This window comes from Selaginella moellendorffii, unplaced genomic scaffold (assembly GCF_000143415.4).
Source record: "Selaginella moellendorffii unplaced genomic scaffold, v1.0 SELMOscaffold_22, whole genome shotgun sequence".
NCBI lineage: Eukaryota > Viridiplantae > Streptophyta > Lycopodiopsida > Selaginellales > Selaginellaceae > Selaginella > Selaginella moellendorffii.
In genome coordinates, this window is record NW_003314283.1 from 956,225 (window position 1) to 977,044 (window position 20,820).

At 49.4% G+C, this 20,820-nt stretch overlaps 8 protein-coding genes and 2 non-coding genes across 13 annotated transcripts; 3 read left to right on the plus strand and 7 right to left on the minus strand.

The window, feature by feature from the left end:
* Nucleotides 1-2,689: 2,689 nt before the first annotated feature.
* Nucleotides 2,690-4,966, minus strand: LOC9642176 (cysteine protease ATG4A). The gene is made up of 8 exons (XM_002973655.2): nucleotides 4,246-4,966; nucleotides 4,090-4,175; nucleotides 3,976-4,023; nucleotides 3,496-3,839; nucleotides 3,299-3,437; nucleotides 3,179-3,234; nucleotides 3,049-3,119; nucleotides 2,690-2,992 (listed from the first exon to the last, which is right to left on the minus strand). Exons 1-8 carry the CDS (start codon nucleotides 4,796-4,798, stop codon nucleotides 2,793-2,795), a joined length of 1,497 nt encoding a protein of 498 aa, XP_002973701.2. The 5' UTR covers nucleotides 4,799-4,966; the 3' UTR covers nucleotides 2,690-2,792.
* Nucleotides 4,967-5,028: 62 nt separating this feature from the next.
* On the minus strand, nucleotides 5,029-7,472 carry LOC9642613 (ruBisCO large subunit-binding protein subunit alpha, chloroplastic). Of its 2 annotated transcripts, none has more exons than XM_002973656.2 (9): nucleotides 7,360-7,472; nucleotides 7,082-7,289; nucleotides 6,903-7,024; nucleotides 6,622-6,829; nucleotides 6,417-6,562; nucleotides 6,055-6,361; nucleotides 5,744-5,994; nucleotides 5,481-5,681; nucleotides 5,029-5,428 (listed from the first exon to the last, which is right to left on the minus strand). In XM_002973656.2, the coding sequence occupies exons 1-9, from the start codon at nucleotides 7,420-7,422 to the stop codon at nucleotides 5,141-5,143; spliced, it is 1,794 nt and encodes a 597-aa protein (XP_002973702.2). In that variant the 5' UTR covers nucleotides 7,423-7,472; the 3' UTR covers nucleotides 5,029-5,140. The 2 variants fall into 2 exon arrangements, with proteins under 2 accessions (XP_002973702.2, XP_024534420.1); XM_024678652.1 differs by having other exon boundaries at nucleotides 7,082-7,292; nucleotides 7,360-7,466.
* Nucleotides 7,473-7,539: 67 nt separating this feature from the next.
* TRNAA-AGC lies at nucleotides 7,540-7,612 on the minus strand. The gene has a single exon. It is a non-coding gene; the product is annotated as a tRNA-Ala (tRNA).
* A 1,819-nt stretch (nucleotides 7,613-9,431) lies between these two features.
* On the minus strand, nucleotides 9,432-12,861 carry LOC9642614. Its single transcript, XM_002973657.2, has 4 exons — nucleotides 12,210-12,861; nucleotides 12,071-12,118; nucleotides 10,759-12,022; nucleotides 9,432-10,696 (listed from the first exon to the last, which is right to left on the minus strand). Exons 3-4 carry the CDS (start codon nucleotides 11,786-11,788, stop codon nucleotides 10,182-10,184), a joined length of 1,545 nt encoding a protein of 514 aa, XP_002973703.1. The 5' UTR covers nucleotides 11,789-12,022; nucleotides 12,071-12,118; nucleotides 12,210-12,861; the 3' UTR covers nucleotides 9,432-10,181.
* Nucleotides 12,795-12,867, plus strand: TRNAA-AGC. Its single transcript has one exon. It is a non-coding gene; the product is annotated as a tRNA-Ala (tRNA).
* Nucleotides 12,868-13,109: 242 nt separating this feature from the next.
* On the minus strand, nucleotides 13,110-14,776 carry LOC9642615. The gene is made up of 4 exons (XM_024678659.1): nucleotides 14,652-14,776; nucleotides 14,154-14,251; nucleotides 13,892-14,068; nucleotides 13,110-13,570 (listed from the first exon to the last, which is right to left on the minus strand). Exons 1-4 carry the CDS (start codon nucleotides 14,677-14,679, stop codon nucleotides 13,238-13,240), a joined length of 636 nt encoding a protein of 211 aa, XP_024534427.1. The 5' UTR covers nucleotides 14,680-14,776; the 3' UTR covers nucleotides 13,110-13,237.
* Nucleotides 14,777-15,494: 718 nt separating this feature from the next.
* LOC9642616 (protein disulfide isomerase-like 5-1) lies at nucleotides 15,495-16,341 on the plus strand. The gene is made up of 4 exons (XM_002973502.2): nucleotides 15,495-15,693; nucleotides 15,769-15,827; nucleotides 15,905-16,080; nucleotides 16,152-16,341. Exons 1-4 carry the CDS (start codon nucleotides 15,595-15,597, stop codon nucleotides 16,238-16,240), a joined length of 423 nt encoding a protein of 140 aa, XP_002973548.1. The 5' UTR covers nucleotides 15,495-15,594; the 3' UTR covers nucleotides 16,241-16,341.
* LOC9642177 (sulfiredoxin, chloroplastic/mitochondrial) lies at nucleotides 16,229-17,352 on the minus strand. 2 transcript variants are annotated; one of them, XM_024678661.1, is made up of 6 exons: nucleotides 17,150-17,352; nucleotides 16,972-17,074; nucleotides 16,740-16,888; nucleotides 16,615-16,648; nucleotides 16,471-16,564; nucleotides 16,229-16,419 (listed from the first exon to the last, which is right to left on the minus strand). In XM_024678661.1, the coding sequence occupies exons 2-6, from the start codon at nucleotides 17,060-17,062 to the stop codon at nucleotides 16,404-16,406; spliced, it is 384 nt and encodes a 127-aa protein (XP_024534429.1). In that variant the 5' UTR covers nucleotides 17,063-17,074; nucleotides 17,150-17,352; the 3' UTR covers nucleotides 16,229-16,403. The 2 variants fall into 2 exon arrangements, with proteins under 2 accessions (XP_024534429.1, XP_002973705.2); XM_002973659.2 differs by lacking the exon at nucleotides 17,150-17,352 and having other exon boundaries at nucleotides 16,972-17,118.
* A 76-nt stretch (nucleotides 17,353-17,428) lies between these two features.
* Nucleotides 17,429-19,007, minus strand: LOC9642617 (transcriptional regulator SUPERMAN). The gene is made up of 2 exons (XM_002973660.2): nucleotides 18,371-19,007; nucleotides 17,429-18,197 (listed from the first exon to the last, which is right to left on the minus strand). The coding sequence occupies exons 1-2, from the start codon at nucleotides 18,961-18,963 to the stop codon at nucleotides 18,044-18,046; spliced, it is 747 nt and encodes a 248-aa protein (XP_002973706.2). The 5' UTR covers nucleotides 18,964-19,007; the 3' UTR covers nucleotides 17,429-18,043.
* On the plus strand, nucleotides 18,904-20,818 carry LOC9642618. 2 transcript variants are annotated; one of them, XR_002992814.1, is made up of 8 exons: nucleotides 18,904-18,951; nucleotides 19,007-19,453; nucleotides 19,528-19,644; nucleotides 19,804-20,022; nucleotides 20,068-20,137; nucleotides 20,200-20,310; nucleotides 20,372-20,480; nucleotides 20,551-20,682. XR_002992814.1 is itself a non-coding variant. In XM_024678660.1 (7 exons), exons 3-7 carry the CDS (start codon nucleotides 19,996-19,998, stop codon nucleotides 20,713-20,715), a joined length of 474 nt encoding a protein of 157 aa, XP_024534428.1. In that variant the 5' UTR covers nucleotides 19,349-19,453; nucleotides 19,528-19,644; nucleotides 19,804-19,995; the 3' UTR covers nucleotides 20,716-20,818. The 2 variants fall into 2 exon arrangements, 1 of the variants encoding a protein (XP_024534428.1); XM_024678660.1 differs by lacking the exon at nucleotides 18,904-18,951 and having other exon boundaries at nucleotides 19,349-19,453; nucleotides 20,076-20,137; nucleotides 20,551-20,818.
* The last annotated feature ends 2 nt before the right edge of the window (nucleotides 20,819-20,820 follow it).

The window sequence follows — 20,820 nt, forward strand, 5'->3', positions numbered from 1 at the left end:
GCACTGTCCATGGGGGCCGTGGGTGCCATGGCTATAGGGTGCCCGGTTCTAAGTACTTCGGGACGAATGGTTGGAGTTATTTCGGCTATCCACAACGTTCCAGGGCGAGCCAAAGATCCACCGCTGCTTACTTTCTTTGGCGGAAGGGAGCCTTGCGAGTTCCAGTGCGTCGCTGATTTGAAGAAAGCAGATCTTCCGAAGGAGCTGAGGGACAATGTTGTGGCTGCTAAAACCATTGTGGAGTTTGCTAACGATCTCAACACAAAGTACCCGAGCTTGGAGTGGCGGGAAAGGAATCCTCTCGAGAACTTCAGGAAGAGGAGGTTCAAGGAGGCACCCCTTGATGAAGCTTAAACTCATATACTTTTCTTTGTAAAGGTTTTTACTACTTTTAATAATAATTTAGCTTTAGGAAAGGAATCGAGCTTAGTTTTCCTTTTCCAACTCCGAAGCTAACAAGCAAATGTTGCAACGCTAACGCTTTGCCTTGTGATGCGATTGGTCTCTACTGTCAAAACAGATCCTTCTCTTGCACTGGGTTTCTACTGTTTGTGTTTGACGGTAGAAACCCAGCGCGAGAAACCAAAATCTGAGAAAGCACGGCTCAAAACTACAAGGGAGAAGGATAGATTGTATCCAGTGGCATTACTGCAAAACCAAATCGTCACGACCAGCGAGAGGTTTTGATTCACGAGAACCTATCACACCTGCAACCAAGCTCACACTGAGTGAGAAAACCAAAAGACCTTGGAGCGGCACTTTGTGGGAAAGCAAACGTCGCTTTATTCCAAGAAATGCTCACTATAAGAAAGAAAACGTAGGCCCAGCAGACACTTCCCAGCAAGGTGGTCTCGGGTGATTAAGAGGTGGAGCTCGGTTCTCTACAACATACACGCGGCCATCGTTTCTAACTAGAGCTTCGATTTTCACAAAATAAATAAGCGTTAAGTTAGGGTTGTTTCCGTGAATGCTCTAGAGTGCGAGATGTCAAGGCCCAGGGTAAGCTTTCCATTCTAGATTTTCTATTTTCTTAGCTCGTTTTCCCCTGTGTAGTACAAGAGTTATCCGAAGGTTGTGGAGCCCAAAGAGCGAATACTTGAGCACTGCAAGGGGAAATCTGCTGCTGCCGCAGTGGTTTCGAGGGCCACGGATAATGCACTGCAGAAGTTGGCTGAGGAAACCAAGGAGACTGCCGAGTCTGCCCAAGCAAGTGAGCGTGCTGAAGGGTTGAAGCAGACAGCGGAAGAGGTAAAGAAGCAAAGCGTGAGCCAGCCGCCATCGGTGTCTACTACAAGCAAGTGGAAGAAGTGGTTGGTCACGGATCCTGCCGAGATTGCCCCTCACTTCTACGACAAAGATTTGTTCCGAGCTAACTTCCCGCTGATTGATGTGGAGGAAATTCCAGAAGGCCACCCATTTCCTGTCCCAGACAAGTTCGAGGGTGCTGTGCTTGACGACGAGGCAACTCGGGTTGCGAGGAAGAAGTGGATCAGTAGGCTGTTCGATGCCACCAGCGCTTACAAGGCCCCGGAGAATGAGAAACAAGCGTTTCCTTTGCATTTTGCGTTTTTGGAGCCTCTCCAGAAGCTGACGAGGCCCTCCAGGCACGATTTGCAGAAGCATGAAGAATGCTGTGGAAAGAGGAAATGGCGGTACGAGGACATCCGTGATATTGGCAGGCCGAAGCCCAGAAAGACTGGATCCGAGGAGCACGAAGGCATGTACTTGGAAGTGCCAGAACCGCATCATCCTGGTGAAGATGACTCAGATGACGAGGAAGCTGTGGAAGTGAAAGGAGGTCTCAAAGACGTTCCAACCGGTTCTGCGGGCGGTGTCATCCACGTCTTCGATGATCCTCAGCTCGGCATCACTGCTCGTGGCAACCCGGACAAGGTGGCAGCGGTTCTAGAACGAAACTTCTTTGAAGACAAGCTCAAGTGGAATGGACGTTTTCGAGGAGGCTTCTACGCTGTGAAGCACTGCCTCGACAACCTGGGAAAAGGTCACGGAAGTGTGATTTATGTGCTTGTCATGGCCTCTGCAACATGGACGTATGGGATCCTTGTCCCTGAAGGCTGCGTAGAGATTCGCAATGGCACGATCGAAAGCGAGTCTATGGAACAGTTCCAGAAACACCAGGCTATGACAGGGCAGTCCTCGGCGAATTTGGAGGCGCTGCAAGTGAAGCTTAAGACCGGAACGGCATTTTACCGACGCTGCTATCGTGATAACCCGGCTGCAGTGTACAAAGATGGCCCCATGCTTGTTGGGAAATTCTACTTGTGCTCTACTTGGTTCCGGCTACCCAGGATGGTGGTCGGGGGAGGTCGCGATCCCGGCGGCCGCAGGCTGTTCGATGGTCTCCTCAGGCTTGTTATTGGAGACTCGGTCATGGATCTGACCAAGGAAGACTTTGAGCTGCGGATGCGTCTCAGGAAGGAGATGAAAATGCAGCGGCAGGATGCGTGGTTCTCATGAATCTCCCGCGTTTCTATGTCTTTTGGTGCTTCATTACTCTCATGCGTCTTAAGAACTGGTTGTCTGTCAAAGCAGGAAGGTTTTTCAATCCAGTCAATGCAATGTTAACATAGTCAATGAGAAGTCAATGAAAGTCTTGAGAATGCAACATAGTCAATGAAAGTCTTCAGATAAAATATCATGGAACTTGGCGTGTTGGTAATGAAAGAAAGAACCAAAAGGTTATTGCTGCTGTGTGATTAAAAGGAAAAAGAATCGCTGTACACGAACGAACATCAAGCTTCGTTTCTCTTGGTGCATCAAATCGTATCAAATCAAAGAATCTGCCAGTCTTCCTCGCTCGTGGAATCCATTCCCAGATTCAGCTTGTCCAGCCTCAACTCGCTCGTCGATTCACTCGTCTCTTGCTCCTTCGCCAACGTCCTCCCAAAACCTTCCGCTACTGTAAACATTGGCGCTCCATTGGATTGACTCGCCAGCTCCGAAGCTCTCGCGCACAAGTCATCCAATTCCTCTACGGACAACAAGCAAACGTTAGCTTACACGCGACTCTAACGCTTTTGCCTTTACCCCTGTTCCGGCAGTAGAATCCCAGAGCTAGAGAAGGATCGATTGCATCCAGTGGCATTTTCCTCACCACACTGCAAAACCAAATCGTCACTACCAGCGACAGGTTTTCATGCACGAGAAACTATCACACCTGCAATGGTACGATGCCGAATCAAACTCCAAGCTCTCGCCTGAAACGCTCACCACCTAGAGAGCAGCGTGGTGTGAGAAACCGAACAATCGAAAAGATGGAGAGCTTTTCCACTTTTACCTTTTGCACCTCATGCGGGTCGAGGTACAAGGCCTGGTCGTCCTGGACGCCAACGAAATACACAGACGCAGCAGGCTTTCCACCAGCAATCCCAACACTTTGTGGGAAAGCAAACGTCGCTCGTAGAGAAGGCAGGTACCTGTGCCAGAGTATTCCAAGCAGCCTCACTACAAGAATTTCGCCACAAAAAAACGTACCGAGGATTGATCTTGTCCAGGCCCAGGACAAGCGGGACGAGTATCAACACTGGACACTTCCCAGCAACGTCGACGTTGTAGAGAACCGGAGCTCCACCTCGTTCTCCGTGTGCATCACCCGAAACCACGTACACGGCCAGATGATCCTCTCCTTGTCGTCCGCGGCCATCGTTCCTAGCCAGAGCTTCGATCGCATGGCACAGCGCATACGGGCCTAGCCACGACCCCGCAGCCAGGCCGTAAGGACTGCCCGCACGGATAAAGTTATGGATAGAGAACGGGCACGCCGGAGAAGGAGAGTCCACGAAGCTGTGCAAGATTTCGAGGTACTCCCGAGCATAAGGCTGCATCACCAACATTTGACCAATCTCATGAGCTATCCTGCAACGCCAAGTCCAAACCAGAGCCATCATACAAACAGTCACCAAGGCAGGCCGTGCAAGCAAAATATGTAGCAGCAAGAAAAATGTGTGCACCAACCTGCTCTCCTCGCCGCCACCCTCGTCCCAGTCGATGGCAAACAAGAGCCTGGAGGAAACAAAACACACGACACCTTTCACGTAAATGAACCAAGAGAACGGCAAAACAAGTCACCTGAGCAAAGAGCATCTGTCCACTCCTGATCATACACCCCCATCCAACATCGCTCGTGAACTTCGATTCACCGATAGCCTCAAATCCTGCCATACCAAAGCACGTACTCTCGGGCTTTGCTTTTCTTTCTTTGAATAGAAAGCTCAAAAAGCTTACCTTGCCTGTAAGTAATCCAGATCCTCGAGCTAAAGTCGAGCAAAAAATCCGCAACAGCCTCGGGAGAAGACGAGGTTGATTCCTTGGCTTCTTCATCCGTGCTGCTGGTCGAAGAAGCACCCATCCTGTAGCAAGCCCCGAGCAGCCAAATGGCGCTGCCCGAAGAGATCCCATTCCCGCCTCTCATTCCCATGAGGCATTCCTGGATTCGTCTCACGGGCCCAACAGCCCTTCTCACCGCAGCAGTCCATTGCAGTGACCCAGCCAAGGAATTCAATCCTTTGTCCCTTGCCTTCGCGGCTCCTGCCCGTGCATCAAAAACCCCAAGAGTGGAAGATATCAAAGATGACCACAAAGAAGAAGAAGAATTTGGAGCAGAAGAATTGGCAGCACCTTCCTCGGCAACCGCAGCGGCGTCGATGATGATTTCCTCGGACGATGGATCGATGCTAGACACTTCCGGCCCGATTCCCTCGGCCGCTGCCGCTGCTGATACCGCGACCTCGCCATTGATTCTCGCGAGAGGAGGCGGAGGCGATGGAGAGTGCCCCATTCTGGAATTCCGCGCTCGGAACGAGAAAATATTTCAGGGCGGAGGAGAGGGGGAATTCTGTTACCTCGATCGGCAGAGGACGAGCGCCAAATTCTATCGCACGATTTCCGGAATCTAGAACCTGGATCGAGCTGGCGCGGGGGAGCGCCAAAAGAAAAAACCTACACTCCCCAAAGAACCCTAAAATGGGGAGCGACAAGCCACAACCCAAAAACTTTTAAGCAAGAATATTCGAGCACAATTAAACAGAGATTATATTACCACAAAATAATCATGCTTAACTCTTTCATAAGCAAATTATACAAAACTTTCCTCCATTCCGCGGAGATTTTCTTCATCGTTTTAAATGGTCATTCCCTGTGGAGCTGCTGGCGCTGGCGTCTTTGGCTTTGGTTTCTCCACTACCACTGCTTGGGTCGTCAAAACCATGCCCGCCACCGACGCTGCGTTCTGGAGAGCGCAACGAGTTACCTTGGCAGGATCGATCACTCCAGCCTCGAGCAAGTTCTCATAAACATCGGTCATTGCGTTGTAGCCAATCTCCCACTCGCTCGCCAGGATCTTCTCCACAACCACGGCTCCCTCCACGCCAGCGTTGTGCGCGATCAAAGCTGCCGGGGACAAGAGAGCCTGTGTGTATGATCCAAGTGAGAAACAAAGCAAATGATAAGAGAAAAGTTACCTTCTCTACGATGTCAGCTCCAATCTTTTCCTCGGGGTCTTGCAAGCTTTGCTTGATCTTCGACACAGAGGCCGAGAGGTGTACCATGGCTGCTCCTCCGCCTGGAACGATGCCTTCCTCTATGGCGGCAAAGGTGGCATTCTTCGCATCTTCGATGCGTAGTTTCCTGTCCTCGAGCTCTACTTCGGTAGCAGCACCCACCTACAAGAGACCACCGCGATTCGGAGTTTAGAGAAAGAAGAGCAAAAGAAAAAAATCCTTACCTTGATGACTGCCACTCCACCGGAAAGCTTGGCTATTCTCTCCGATAGCTTCTCCGTGTCATAGACTGAGTCGGTTTCTGCAAGTTCTTTCTTGAGCTGAGCGATCCGAGCTTGGATCTCGTCCTTGCTCGCGACGTCGGCAATGATCGTTGTTGAGTTGTTGGTGATTTTAACTTTGCGTGCTGTTCCCAGCTGCTCGAAAGTGGCGGTCTCGGGTTTTAGCCCAAGATCAGAAGCAATATATTCAGCGCCTATAACATCACGCAAATGAAAACTTGAACTACAACAAGAAAAGAAAGACTTTTGTATACCTGTGATGATGGCAATGTCCTGAAGGAGTGCTTTCCTCCGCTCTCCAAAGCCAGGAGCCTTGGTTGCTGCAACGTTGAGAACACCCCGGAGCTTGTTCACGACCAACGTGGCCAGAGCTTCTCCGGACACATCCTCGGCGATGAGGAGCAGCGGAGCACTCTTTTGAGAAGTCTTCTCCAGCACCGACAATATATCCTTGATGGTTGTGAGCTTTTGGTCCGTGACTAGAACTTTGGCATTGTCGAACTCTACTGTCGACTTTTCTGGATTGGTCACAAACTGTGGAGAGATGTATCCTCTATCGTACTGCAAAACGTTTGTGTGAGATGAAACTCGGCCAATAAACACCAATTCGACTCACCTCCATCCCCTCTTCCACATCAACGGACGTTTCAAACGAAGACGACGACTCGATAGAAAGTACTCCGTCGGGGCCGACCTTGTCAATCGCATCGGCAATCATGTTTCCAACAAAATCATCGTTTCCAGCAGAAATAGTAGCCACAGCTGCAACCAAAGAAGGAATACATTGAGAACCAGAAAAATTATGACATGCATCAACTAACCTTTGATGTCTTCCCGTCCCTTGACTGGCCTCGACTTATCCTTGAGCTCCTCAATCAAGGCAGAGACAGTTTTGTCAATGCCTTTTTTGATTGCCACTGGATTAGCTCCCGAAGTCACGGACAAAAGTCCCATTTTGATGAGCTCTCGTGCCAATACACACGCGGTGGTCGTGCCATCGCCAGCAGAGTCATTCGTTTTGCTCGCAACCTGTATAAAAGAGACTGATAAGATACGCGAAGAGAAAAAAGAAAGCAAAATGAGGAAGAAAAAAAAAGCTTACTTCTCTGATGAGAGCAGCACCCGCATTTTCCATGTTATTTGGAAGCTCAATTGCTCGAGCAATCGTAACACCGTCGTTGACGACTTTAGCATTTCCAAACTCATCCAACACCACATTCCTTCCTGGAAATGAAGAAAAGAGGGCATGAAGGGAAAGCTAGAAGGAAGCCTTTTTCTTACCCCGAGGACCAAGCGTGACGCCAACAGCATCGGTCAATTTATCAATCCCGGCTTGCAATGCTGCTCGCGAATCCTGGTCGAAGGCAATCTCCTTGGCATTGGCACGAACAACAAATCTATTCCGCCTCGGCCGACACACCGCTCGCAGCCCCACTGCCGACGCTCTCCCAATTAGCTTCCCCTGCGACGAGCCGGAAGGTCGGCCCAGCTGCTAGAACAAGGAATCGAGGAGAAATTCACAAAAAGGCCACAGATTCGCGACGAGAAATGGAGCTTACCGAGAGAGGCGCCGCCGCTAGGCATGGCGAGCGATGTGGGAGCAGCGCATTGTTGGCCGCCATGCTTGCGCTCCTGCCCTAAAATCGCCCTCTCTAAAGCCCCAAAAACCTTAGAAGCCTCTAGAAAAAATATCTTAATATTCCTCCCCTGTTAAAAATTTGTCTCGTACACAAAATAAATGGAGATGCCGGGTATCGATCCCGGTACCTCTCGCATGCTAAGCGAGCGCTCTACCATCTGAGCTACATCCCCTTAGCAATTCTATTATTACTAAAATAATCACAAAACTATTTTTAATTAAATTATTACTATTTTAACTAAATCATTATTTACTAATATTAAGAGTTTAACAATTTTTATCTTTTTTTTTACGATGGGAGCTACTGGCTAAAGATCGAAGAAGCATTACCAAATGCCATCCCAACATATCAACGATCAGAAGTACCATCCATCAAGATCAAGACCAACTTGTCGTGAAGAGCTGGTGATAGACAAATGATCAAAATCTGAAGTACCGAGCAAATTTCTATACCAAGACAAGTGGAGTGGCACTGATGAAGAAAATGTTATACCATATCACTAAAATGAGAAGTAAACTTCTTCCCATTGGCAATTCTGTTCACATGATCGAAGTCACACAAGTATTATAAACTCCTCCATCAGCGTAGAGAAGAAACAGACTCATCAGACAAAATCCCCAAGTGATCCAAAACATCTTCATCTGCTTCTAAAAGCAATGCCTTGAGCGTAGCCGAAAGATGCTGACCGAGGCATCCCTTGCCATTGCACTGCTCACATCCTTCTCCAGGACAGAAAACATCCCCCAACCAAGTATCGAGCATGTCAAAAGACTTGCCATGGGAGCCCAGGTAGGGAAAACAACTATTAAGTCTCGTCGTCCAGTAGTCAACAGTTGCCGAGCATAGAGGAGACCAAAGTTTCGATACCCCAAACCAATAGTCACCCCCGAGCTGCTCGGAAAGAAAGCGGAAAAGTAACTCCAGCTCTCCATGGATGACTACCTTTCCCCCGAGTCCAGGCGTTGCAATGCCTCTATCTGCTTGCGTGAAAAGACCCTCTCCAGAAACAGTTCCCACGGATCCGAAAACGTGGCTTTCTCGGATCCCCCGAGCTCAAACCGAACAGTAAAATCAGACGCATCAACTTTCAGCTCCCTCTTAAAGTTGATTCGACCACCTCCTCTCAGATCGAAGGCCTGCACTTTTGCCAATGCATGAGGACCCTGGACATTCCTAATCAGAGCGCCCTAATGTGGCATTAAACTAGATTTAAACTCTAGGTTTTATAGTGGTTTAGATGGCGAAGGGTCTGTGCCCGAGAATGGGAGAGTTGTTAGAATGATCGTGTGGAGTTTGGAATCGCTTGAAATCGATCATATGATAAGAGCTTCCGGTATTTCACTCGTTCACAGTTGTTGACAAGGATACCACGCTGTTTGAGGTGCATACCAGTGGGTGCAAATTAAATCAGTTTGTGATCTTAGCCATGGAGATTTCAGGGCAAAGCAACTCAAGAGATCAATCTTGAGCTCAAAGGACATGCTCCAAGGATACGGTGCTTCAAGAAGGATATTCTTTTCCCACCTGTTGTAAAAACATTTGTACTAACTCTACCAGAGCTTTGTATGATCGACGAAATGCTGGGATTGGTATGTACGTTGTCTTGCCGTAACTCTGATTTGTTACAAGGACGACTTGCAAAGTACTGAACGTGAATCCCCTTCCAAACGTGTCAAGGGAGTGTAATTGAAAGCTCAACCTCAAGACTAGTCTTGTTCAATTTTCTAAACTTTGTAAGTGGCTAGATATCAAGATTTCTGGTAGCCTATAGTTAAAATAGGTCTAATTTATTTATTAGTTAATTCGTGGGATCTTCTTCTAGGGTTGGATTGACTTTGATCTTTTGAGAAGGGTTTAAGTATTAGTATACTATTCTTAACTTAAACTTAATGAATATTTGAAGAATATTCATACATATATGAATATATCTCTTCTCATTGAGGTCCAGGGTTCGACCTTATGCTGCGCTCATGATCTAAAACATGTAGGTACAAACAACAATATAGGTTCCACTAAGTAAATTACCATAGTGTCCAGACTATAATAAAATGCGAAAACGTTTTGGGGTGTGTGTGAGATCACGGGACGAGACAACGAAACGAGCAGTGGCTCCATGTGCTATGGTCGCATACTTGGTAGATGCCAGATCGTCACGCTCGTGAGCGCGCAGCATTCTTTACTCCCTTGTCATTCCCTGGTGATTAAAACCCCATCGCCACACTTCCTTCTCACATTCCACATTCCTTCTTGCGTGCCGGGGATCTCGCAAGAACAGTAGCGCTGCTCCTCAACCAAGTTCTTCGTCGCGCGCGATCGATCGTCAAGGTAATGGAACTTGGTTCTGCCTGGCTCCTTGCGTGCCAATTCGAGAGCTCGCCACAAAGAAAGATGTGTTTTCTGGCGAGCTTTATACTTGGCACGCAGCGTGTCGGGCTGACTGACTCCCTCTGGATCATCGTGTCAAAGTTCCACTACGCCACCACCATTCACGTCTCTGATCCTTTTGTTCTTGACTGTGTCACTGGCTTGACTTGATCCTGTCTTGGAATGGTTGCTCTAGTCCTGTCCAATGCTCTCCAAAAGTCTCTTCTGACCGTGACTTAATCCTTCTCGTTGCCATGGTGGTGGTCGAGAGCAGCAGAAACTTAACTTGGTCCTCGCTTGAATGCTTGCTGTGATGGTCGAGTTGCTCAAGAACATCGCTTGGCTTCTCCCCAGCAAAACTTTCCTGGATGCCATCTTCATCCCAGAGAGATCTCAAACAGGTCACTCTCGGCCTCCGGGTGTGAGAGCGACGACGTTCTCCGGCCCGACCACCAGTGAGAGTCGAGCCTTCGAATCGAGAAGAGCTCGCTGCCCTCGCCACCGTTAGTGGCGGTGCTGGATTTGCTGGCACTGCTTAAAACGTTGGTGGTGGTCGTCGTGGTCGTGGTGGTGTTGCTGCGGCCGTTATAGCTGCTCGGGTCGGCCGCTCTGTGGTCGTTTGCTGGCATGAATTCGAAGGAGCACTGGCCGAAATTCACGAGCAGTGTCACGTCGTAGTTTGATGCCACTGTTGCATGTAGAGGATAGCCAAATTCTCTGCTGCTACCATCGTTGCAGCTCAGCTCTCCCACAAGCTCTCCATCGAGAGTGAAAAAGAATCGTCTCGACTGCGGGCTGTAGCCGCAGCCTATTGTTGTGTTGGTAGTGCTCGCCCATCCGAACTTCTTCTTCCGCAGGAGCTTGCTGTCATGGCTATCGACTTGAAGCATCCCTGTAGAAAACACGATGGAATTAGTTAGAATAGTTTTTTTTCCCTCGCAAACGCATGCTCACCATTGAGAAAGATGCGGCCGTCGGAGTGCAAGCCTACGGATCCTTGTTCCAGGCCTGGCAACCTGAACGGAGGAGCAGCACTCGGACTAAATCCCACCCCCAAAGTTCGAGTTTTCTCATTACCATCTTCTTGATCAATCCCTGTTGTTGTTGTCGTCGTTGGATCAAACGCTTTTCTGTCGTGGCCATTAGCTTGAATCCTCGTCTGGACGATCTTCTTGGTGGAGGAAGCTTTAGAGTCTCGCTGATGGAATCCATTACCCTTGCTTCCCGACTGCGTGAGCGGATACTTCTCCGACGGGGATGGTCTCAGTATCAACTTCATGTTCTCGCTGTCCGTGGAAGACGAGATCTCGGACGCTAGAACGCTCCTCTCCTCGGAACCAACAGCAACGATGGTTATCTCAAAGTATCCTTCGGGAGGGAACGCGCCAGACGGGGGGCCGGGCAAAGGCAGTGCCGACTGTAGAGCTTGAATGAGCACAACTTGGACATCAGCGTCTAGTTGCAGAGCTGCCGGACGAGCGAGCCTTGGATTGAGCCTGATAAGTTGCATGTAATCGGACCCTGGACCAATCTCCCAAGCGATCTCCGGCTGGAAGGCCTCTCCAAGGCAGCACTTCGTGCAAAGCACGAACGCATCCGCGGACGAAACCGGGCACTGCGAAGAACAATGGTACGTGAACGCAAATGCCGCCCATCCCCGGTCAATAGCGTCGGCTAAGAGATAAGTCGACTCGAGCCAGTCGAAACTTCTCACTGGATACGAACCCCTCCACCTTGCGGCCATTTGGATTCCCTCCATAGCTGCTAGATCCAGTCCTTTCATACCCGAGAACGATCTGTCATACGGGAAAAGCCCACCGCCCCCATCACCATCTAGATCGTGCTTGTCTCTTGGAAGTCTCGGATGCTTTGGAAACCTTCTCGTCTTGAGAGCTCGTAGCACGCAAGTGATGACTAAAGTAGCGAGCAGCAAACTGGCAATGGGTAAACCCACAGCCAAAGCGATCTTCCTCCATGTCTGCATAAGTTCCCACCGCTAGAACTTTTTTTCTTCCCGGAAGAAACGATCTGATCCCTGTGCTGCTGGATTTTTATCCTTTTCTCGCTTCCCAACCAAGAATTCCTGTTCTAGTAGCTCCAACTTAGATCTTGTCCAAGCCCGTACGAAAATCCTTGTCAACCATCACCCACCAAAAGCTCCAAATCTAAAAAAATCTCTCCCAGCCGCTAAGTAGCAATATATCATCCCCGCGAATCACTAGAAAAACTAGTCAAGCCGAAGATCTTGAATGTAAGAAGCTCTCACCTAGGAAGGTAATTGCAATGGACTTTACTTACATTCCAGCGAAACTGCCTGGATGTCGACAGATCAAAAAGAGAAAAAATGGAAAAAAAGAAAGATCGGTCAGCACGACTCCTGGAGATCAACGACGAAATAATCAAACCTGCTGAGAGCGATCGATCGATCGATACCATCCATCCAGAAAATTGCCGCGCGGCTCAGAAAAAGTCGCGCCTGGATCCGCGATCGATTCACAATGCCAGCGGAGAAATTCACATTGACAGCCGAAATATCGCCAGAGATCTTCGATCCGGGCGATCGAGCTGCGATATTGCGGATCGATCAATGCAGGAGCGCGGCGCGCAGCATAAAATCCCTCTCACCGCGCCTTAACCCTATGCGCTGCCCTTGCTTGCGCCGGGGGCCATGGCGATACCCTCCATCTCGCCATGATCCCCCAAGGGAAATGCGGGGGAGAATCAGGGAAAAGTCCCGCTGCCACTGCCAGCTCAGCCGACGAATATACCAGGTGGATATTGCTGGGAGCCGTTGATGAGTGGTGCCAGTGAGGTGTCAGCCGTTAGATAAGCGCAACTTGTAAGCACACTGTCATTTCGTAGCATAGCATGGAAAAGCATACACGATCCAACACGTTAGTGGCTGTCTATGGAAGATACTTCGTTGTAGATAGTAGCCGATAAAATTCTATTAGATTGAAGTATATGGTATTGGTATAAATTCCCAACATGGGGATGTAGCTCAGATGGTAGAGCGCTCGCTTAGCATGCGAGAGGCACCGGGATCGATACCCGGCATCTCCAACGGAAAAAATATGGCTTTGAGAATATGCTTTTTTGTTGCTTTAATGATTTTTGAATTATTGTGTTTTAAGATAATATGAATCATATTAATTAAATTATTTAGTAAATATTTGAAGGAATTCTTGCCTCTTGCCAAGCGGATGTAGCTCAGATGGTAGAGCGCGCGCGGCATCTCCAAAACATTGAATTATTTAAGGTAATGTGAATAAACGAACATCAAACACAACCTCAGGACGACGGAGAACAAAAAATCGTTTTTTTTTCTCTCATAAATTTCCATTTTTCTCTTCCCTGTACAACAAGAACATCGCCTACAAAAAAGCTTTGTGTGTGGAGAACCAAAAACTCAAAAACTCCGTGTTGTTGGCCATCACTTGACGGACTTTGGAGTGGAAGGCGATGGCGATCCCCGCGGCGATGGATAATTGACTTGGCAGGAGCCGTCGACTTTGCCTTGCTTGGGATCCAACTCCGCCAAGTCGTGCTCCGCCTTCCAAAGCTTGCGCTTCAAGTAGTTCACCCTCTTCTCCGACGCAAGCTTCTCAAACCTCTCCTTGCTCAGCTCCGCCTCGAGGCTGTCCGCCTGGCTTTGGAGCCCCTTGCACTTGTCACCGTCGATCCCGGCCTGGGTCTGGTACTCCTTGGTCTTGATCTTACACGTCTCGATTTTGGAGTGAGCCTTCTTCAGCGTCTCCTGAACCACCTGCAACAATGCCAACCAAAGTTTTAGAGTCGATCGATCACCATCTTCTTCGAGTGTGAAGTTTAAGCTAGAAGTTTGATCGCTCGGGAAGTTCTGAGAAAAAACAACAGCTCTAGCAGTTTGTCAAGAAAGTAAAAGGAAGAACAAAGAAAAAGTAGTTTTGTAGCAGGAAAGCTGTGACAACAAGGAGGCAAAACAAACATAAGCTGTAAAAATCGAATCTTGACTGAAAATCACGCACAGAAAAAAGAGAAGAAAGGAGACGAACTTGAAAGAAGAATCCTGGTCTAGGACTAGAAATAAGGAAACATTCCTACTTACAGAGATGCAACCCTCGAGGTGCTGGTTGGCGATCTCCAACCGGATGACTTTGTCACGAACTCTGGCCAGCTTCTTGTTCTCGTTGACAACGTAGTCACGCAAGAGCTTGAGGTGCTCGATCAGCCTCTGGAGCCGTCCAATCTCCTCGGCAAAGATATCTCGCTCCACTTTGATTTCCTGTGCCACCGAGTGTTAATACGGAGAAAGAAGAAGCTTGCATTGAAAGAAAAAACTGGCAAAAACACTCGCATGATATTCTTACTCTCGTTCTCGTCACGCGGATGTCCTTGCGTAGCAAATTGAGCTCGTCGAGCTGTGCTTCGTACGTGTTTCTCAGGTCGCCTAAACGAGTCTTCAATCCTGTGCCGTGAAAGAAGAAGAAAGTTTCGTAAGTAGAACAAGAAAGAGAGGAGAGAGGAAGAACACGAAAGAAGATTACAATTTCTCACAAGCTTGAGAGGACAAAAGCAAGGACGAACCACAGATTCTAGCTCTCAATCTAGACACGCTTCCAGTGCGAGGAGCTCCTTCTAGACCAAGCATCTCGAGCTCCTCAATGTCCTTCTCAAGCTTCCTGCAGTAAGAAAGAACGTTTGATCCATAGCTCGCAAAGTTCCACTTTGATCACTAGCAAGAACAACCAAGAGCAAAAGCTCTAGAACACACAAGAACAAAGAGAACACTAGCAAACTCTAGGAAAGAAGAGAGATCTTGACAAAGAACAAGAGAAAGAAGAGATGGAATGGGATGGAGTGCTTGCCTGTTTTCCAGATCGATGGTGGAGACATGGACCTTGTGGACCTTGAAGTAGTCGGCTTGCTCTCGCAAAGCCTTCCTCAAATCCTTCACCTCCTCTATCAAAGACTCCTTGTCCCTGTAAGCCAAAACCAGCCTTTGCGTCCTCACACACGAGCTCCGGATCTTGGGCGACACTGGCCCCGTCTGTGGCGCCGGCGCCGAGAACGTTGGCGCGATGCAAAACGCAATGCCTCCATCCACCGCCGGGCAAATGCTCCCGCGCAGAGCTCCCGTGGGCGAGATCCACGTCCCGGCGCCCACACCGCCCACGCTCTTCTCGGCGCTCTCCGCCGATCGAATCGGCTTCCACGGCTCCAATTTCACGTTGGGGCCGGCATTCACCACCAGCGCCGGGGGCTTGGCCGCGCCGGGAGGGAAATAGATGCTGCCCGAGCGCTGCTGGACGGTGGCCACGCTCCCCCTGTGGCGAACCATCTTCTTGGCCATCACCAATCCTGGCGATCCCGGCTCAGCGTCGCCGATCGCCGCCCAGATCCAGCAACCCTTTTGGAGCTAGATCCGACCCAGGTGCTCCGATTGCAGCCCCATCCCGCGGATTCGCCGATTTCTCCCTAGGTTTTCCTCCCGCGATTGCGCATTCTTTGCTCATCGCATTGCCCCTCTCCTGTGCCCAATCTGCCAAATCCGCCACCTGGAGAGCGAGGAGCGAGGCCCGATCGAGCTCCAGAGTAGCCAAGATCCAAGAATTTGGGAGGAGCGCTGATTTACCGCTGGACAGGGCAGCAAAGATTCAAAAGGAAAGCCCAAACTGCCGCGTTCACGTGAACTACCGCATGAACTGTGACACGTGGCACTTGTATTTAGGGCACCTTGATTCTAGGGTTTGGGGATTTTATTTATTTTTTGACCTCTCTTGTGTTCTTCGTCCCCCGCCGTGATCTTCGATGGCGCGATTGGTTGTTGCGATTGCCCTGGCCGCGATCTTTGCGGCGATTGCTGGAGCTGAGGTGATCTCGCTCAACGATGCTACTTTCACTGATAAGGTCTGTACGTTTTCCAAAATTTCGAGAGATTTTGACCGAAATCTTTGTTTCTTTCGCTGTTTGATCGCTCTCCAGGTGAAGGAGCAAGACACGGTGTGGTTCATCAAGTTCTTCGCGCCGTGGTGTGGCCACTGGTAACAAATTCCTTTCGCGAGCTCTTTTCTTTTTTTTTTTTCCCGATGGATGGATGGATCGATTTGCTCTTGCGCAGTAAGCGATTGGCCCCGACCTGGGACGAGCTCGGCAAGGCGATCGAGAGCGAGGCCGGTGTGGAAGTCGCGAGAGTGGATTGCACGGTCGATCGAGCGGTTTGCGAGAAAGCTGGAGTTAACGCTTACCCGACTCTCAAGATTTTTTACAACGGCGAAGAAGTGAAGAAGTACTCGGGTAAGCTCTTCCTCCGTTCTTCTTTCTCGTTCACTTTCGATTGATCGATGGTGTTTTGCTTGTTCTTCCAGGAGCTCGCGATCTGGACTCCCTTAAAAAGTTCGCCATCGATTCGGCAGCGGAGATCTCCAAAGCCAAGCTCGAGAACGACAGTCTTTAACTCGACGAGTGAATTTAACGTAGAAATAAACAAGCTAGACGCTGTAGATAAGAACAGATTGATCAGTTCACAGATTGAGATACTACCTTAAGTTCTCCAGATCTTTCTTCTTTTCTTTGTCGCAGAGGTCGCGATTTTTTCGAAGCTCGCGAGATTCCAAGTTTCACCGGAGGTGGTGTCTGCCAAAGCTTTGTTCGTAAAGATCAAAGCTTGGTTTTTGATTGACAAACCTGAGAGTTTCTTTGGTCGCTCTCCGGATCTTACACCGGATCGTTGGAAGGCCGAGCTTTTGATGTGCTTCGAATCGATGGCACCCGGAAAATCCTGCGCGAAAGAGATTTTAGAGCAGCCACAAGAAGATCACGTAGACTTACCATAGTACTGCCCATCAACCTCCAAGACATCGATCTGGCCACACACACACAGTTTTTGGTTCTTCACTTCACTCTAGCTTTGCTCTTGAATCGCTCTTGGAAAGGAAAGAAAAGAGTTTTCTTACGGGCTCTTGGAGGCCGATCTCCGCAATGCTGTCCATGAGCGACTTCACTTTGTCGGGATCGTTTGATCGAGTCCGGAGTAGCGGCCTTCGTATTTGCTCCAGGGGAATATCAGCCACGATTGGGCCCCTGCGCTTGCCAACAAGGGAGCCTAGAAAGAAATTCCATCCCAAAATCATTCGAGAATTTCGCTCTAGCGGCCCGAAATTTCGATCAAGGAGGAAAGGATCTTACCATTCTCCGATGCCTCAGTGGCGCATCGCACTCTTCCAGCGCACGGACGCAGCGGCAGCGGCGCTATAATCGTTCCCAACGCTACACGCATTCTTGAAGAACCCTAATTAAGACAACCACAGAAATTTAGGGTTCTTGGATGGCGGCAAGAGAAGGCGCGATGGCGACAGGTCAGTACCTTTCTTCCACCTCGTTTTTGATCGCGTCGCGCGCATTTTCTCCTCCCTGGATGGATTAAATACCTGGAGGCGCTTGCGTAGCGCGTGCTTTCTCGTGATTGCTTGCGATTTCTTTGCTCGCTTGGCTTGGCTCCTCTTGCTTGAATTTTTGTTCTTCTTTCCAGCTCGCGGCTAGTGTCGATCGAGCAATCGATGAGCAACTAGATAGAACAAGCCAAGCGGTCAGCTATCAGCCTCTTTGTTTTTCCTTCCACTCGAGCCTCATCAATCCGACAAAATACGTCATAAAGGCTCTTGCAGCCGGCAACATCCGTTTTTATTCAGTAATTCTGTACAGTTTCAGCTCGACAAAAAATCTCGATCTTGATCGATCGATCGATCACAGTGGAAAAGAATTCTTCTCGCTTTGTTTCTTGTGTTCTTGTGTTCTTGGGATACTTGGTTGTGGGTTATGTTAGAAAATAATCTCGTCAATCAATCAACCATTTCTTCTTCTCTTTCCTTTCCTTTTTTTCTTTTTTGTTGCTTTTTTTCTTTTCTTTTTGTAGCTTTTCTTCTTTTTTCCTCACTCTGTCGTTCGCTGCGTTGATACACGCACACTTAGACTAGAGCTGAGCTCTTGTTATCTCGATTTTGCAACAGCATAGTGAAGAAAAAGGGGAAGGGAAAGTGTAGTACCTGAATGAATGTGTGTCTGTCTGCTGGGTGTTCTTATTGCCTATCTCCTGTTTTTTTTTTGCAGTTGCTCTTTCCCTTGTTGGTGGTCACCTGATTGGATCAAAGAGCTCGTTTTCGTGGAGTTGCTTGGCGTGCTTGCTATCGGATGCGTGTGTGCTACGGCTGGCCGGTATATGAGAGCTGCTGCGATAACGTATTGAGCTTACTTCCCTCCCTTACAGAGCTTGTCCCAGGCGAAGCTCCAGGTCTACATTCGGGTCGTAGTCCTGCAGCATCTTTTTGCGGTCGATTGTGGAAACCGGACACGACGGAGCTGGAGGAAATGCCCCAAAACGGTTCTTGCTGTCAACCTGCTGGAGTCTCGAGACCCTGGAAGAAAACAATTGGAAGTTAGAACATCGTATCAACGAGAAGCAGACCAACTGGTTCCTAAGCAGGAAGGAAATCTGCAGATGTTACGGTATGAGATAAGAGATACGGGATACGAGAATACGAGATACGGGACAAGAGATGGAGAATTCGGAAGGGACGAGAAAGATTACGAGCTGTTTTGCGGAGACGTGGTGGTGACGGTTGAAGTAGTGGGGACTTGGTGGCAGACACCGGTGCCGTTTGCTGGGGCTGGAACAGGATAGAGCCAGCAAAGTCCCAATGCAGGTGCTGCTGCGCTGGTAGAAGAATCACCCGGAGCACTGGCAGACGCTGGATTGTTGGTGGAGGAGCGCAAGAGGCCGAGCTGATTGGCATACGCTCTCTCGCGCCTGTGGACGTTCATGTGTCCTCCCAGAGCTTGAGCGGTGCGGAATTCCCGTGCGCAGAAGCTGCATGAGTAGGATCGAGGAGGCCACTGCTCGCTACAACTTGCAGCATCTTCGGCAAACGCTCTCACCTCCCAGGACTCATGATCCACCGCTGCTGCTCCCGGTGCTGCTGCTCTTTGGTGGTGGCTCTTCCAAGCCATTGGCCAGCCAGCTCCAGGAGCTATAACTGGTGGTGCGTTATGCCAGGCACCATTGCGCTGCTCGGGCTCGTGTTCTTCTCGCTTTTGCTGCTGGAGGTGGAGGTGGAGCTGGTGCTGTTGCGGATGCTGCTGCTGCTGTTGCTGGAAAGAAGGCACCACCAGGTGAGCAGCCATATATTTCGCTCTCGCAATAATTTTTTTCTCCTTTTTCCTCTAGTTTAATCAACTGTTGCTGGAATTGGACAGCTTGATCACAGCAGCAGCAGCGGCAGCAGCGGTTTCAGCTCCATCCAATATAAAAGCTTCCTGCGTAGAAGAGACAATGAGCGTCCTCCAGCCCGATTCTGGTGTCTCGGGCAAAAAGGAGAAAGAGAGAGGCAGGAGGAAGAAGAAGAAGGAGGCGTAAGTACCCGAGTACTGAGCTCCACGCTAAGGCTTTCAGCTTTCAGGTAGTTAAGCTCTCTATTCTATGGCCTCCTGTGCATGACTACAACTTCTGGGCCTTAAGCTGGCTACTGGAACTTTGTGTGCAGGTGCAGGATCCTACTGACAGTGAGTGTGATTCACAAGGTACTTGCAAACGGGCAACAGACCACATCTTAAGTGGCTTCTCTCCGCATTCCCCTGGCACAGTATCAGAGAAAGGATGGACTTGTGTTGTGAGGTATGTATTTGTGCGTTGTATCACACTGCACACTCTCATGCGGTCCTGCATTCCATCTCTCCTTTTCTTTTCAGGGGTTGCAGCGGACTCCCCGCGGAAAGGAGTTGTGTGCTCACAGCTCTAATAGGGAGATGGAGACCCGACATATATATCGTGTATATATACCAAGGAGAGACTGTCACTCACAGCAGGTAACATCGCATTCACTGCTGCTCTGGAACGCGTTTTTTCCTTCCATCTCCTCTTTCTATTTTATGTTTCCTCCTTGTTTTTCTCCACGAGTTTTGTTTTTCTCGACATTCCTTTCATGCTCTTGCCTCACCCTTGGCTTTTTGTTTCCTTGTGCATAGATGATATCGTTTGAAAGTAGCGGGATGCACAAGCAATACTAATCGCAGCAGCTATGATACTCCGGCAGGAATAGTACAGCGCCGCAGCGAGCGGTGGGGCGGAGCTTGACAGATCTTGCGTGCCAGCCACCTTCGCCAACTTGAAACTGCTGGAGCTCTCGACACGCACATTGTCAAGTGATCAGGAGGTGGATGTGGATGGACACACAGGCAGCGCAGGTAATCGATTATATGGCTTTGGGGTGTAAGCTGATATTCTCTCAGGTGAGAAGAACGAGGTCGTTTCCATTTTGGGTGAGCCGGCAAGGACTTCTCGTACTACTTCTCTCCACCGGTGATGGTGTCGTGTGGTTATCTTAGTCACTTGGTGCTTAACTTAAGTGGCTGTTGGAACAGTGCGATCGCTTCGACATTCCCAAGGGATCCAGTAGCTGTGATAATTCGTGGACAAAGAGCAGGAGCGGTGGGCGAGATTGGAGATGGCACGCCGAGAAAACTCCAAAAGAGGTACTTTGGAGTTTCTCAAAGCTTGAATGGAGTGAGAACTCTCTCGGACTTAACTCCACAGGCCGGCAACCGGCTGGAAGCAAGAGCAAGGCGACACCTCCCGCTGGCGAAATGCTGGCCGGAGGATCTCTCGCAAACAACAACTTGGATTTGCCCGAGTGACAAACAAGGTGAGTGTTTGCTTTGTTGCTACTTTTGCATTATAAAACAGCCTCTTGTTTCAATGCCCCACTTTGGCAGCTTCCATGGCAACAAAGACTCTGCGAAGGACCGAGTGAGGAAAACACTGGCGTGATCGCGAATAATTTCGCGCGTAGTTTAGCATTTGGACTGCGAATCCGAGGACTAAAGCCGCATTATCTTCGTCCCAGCCTCGACGAGCAAGCTTGCTCGGTGTTTGATTGATTGTCCCTGTGGACTTTGCCCGCGAATGCGCGCGCGCCACGCGTCGCCCGGCCATACGCCACGAAAGGAATGTTTAAAAGCGTCTTTGAGATAAAATCTAGGCTG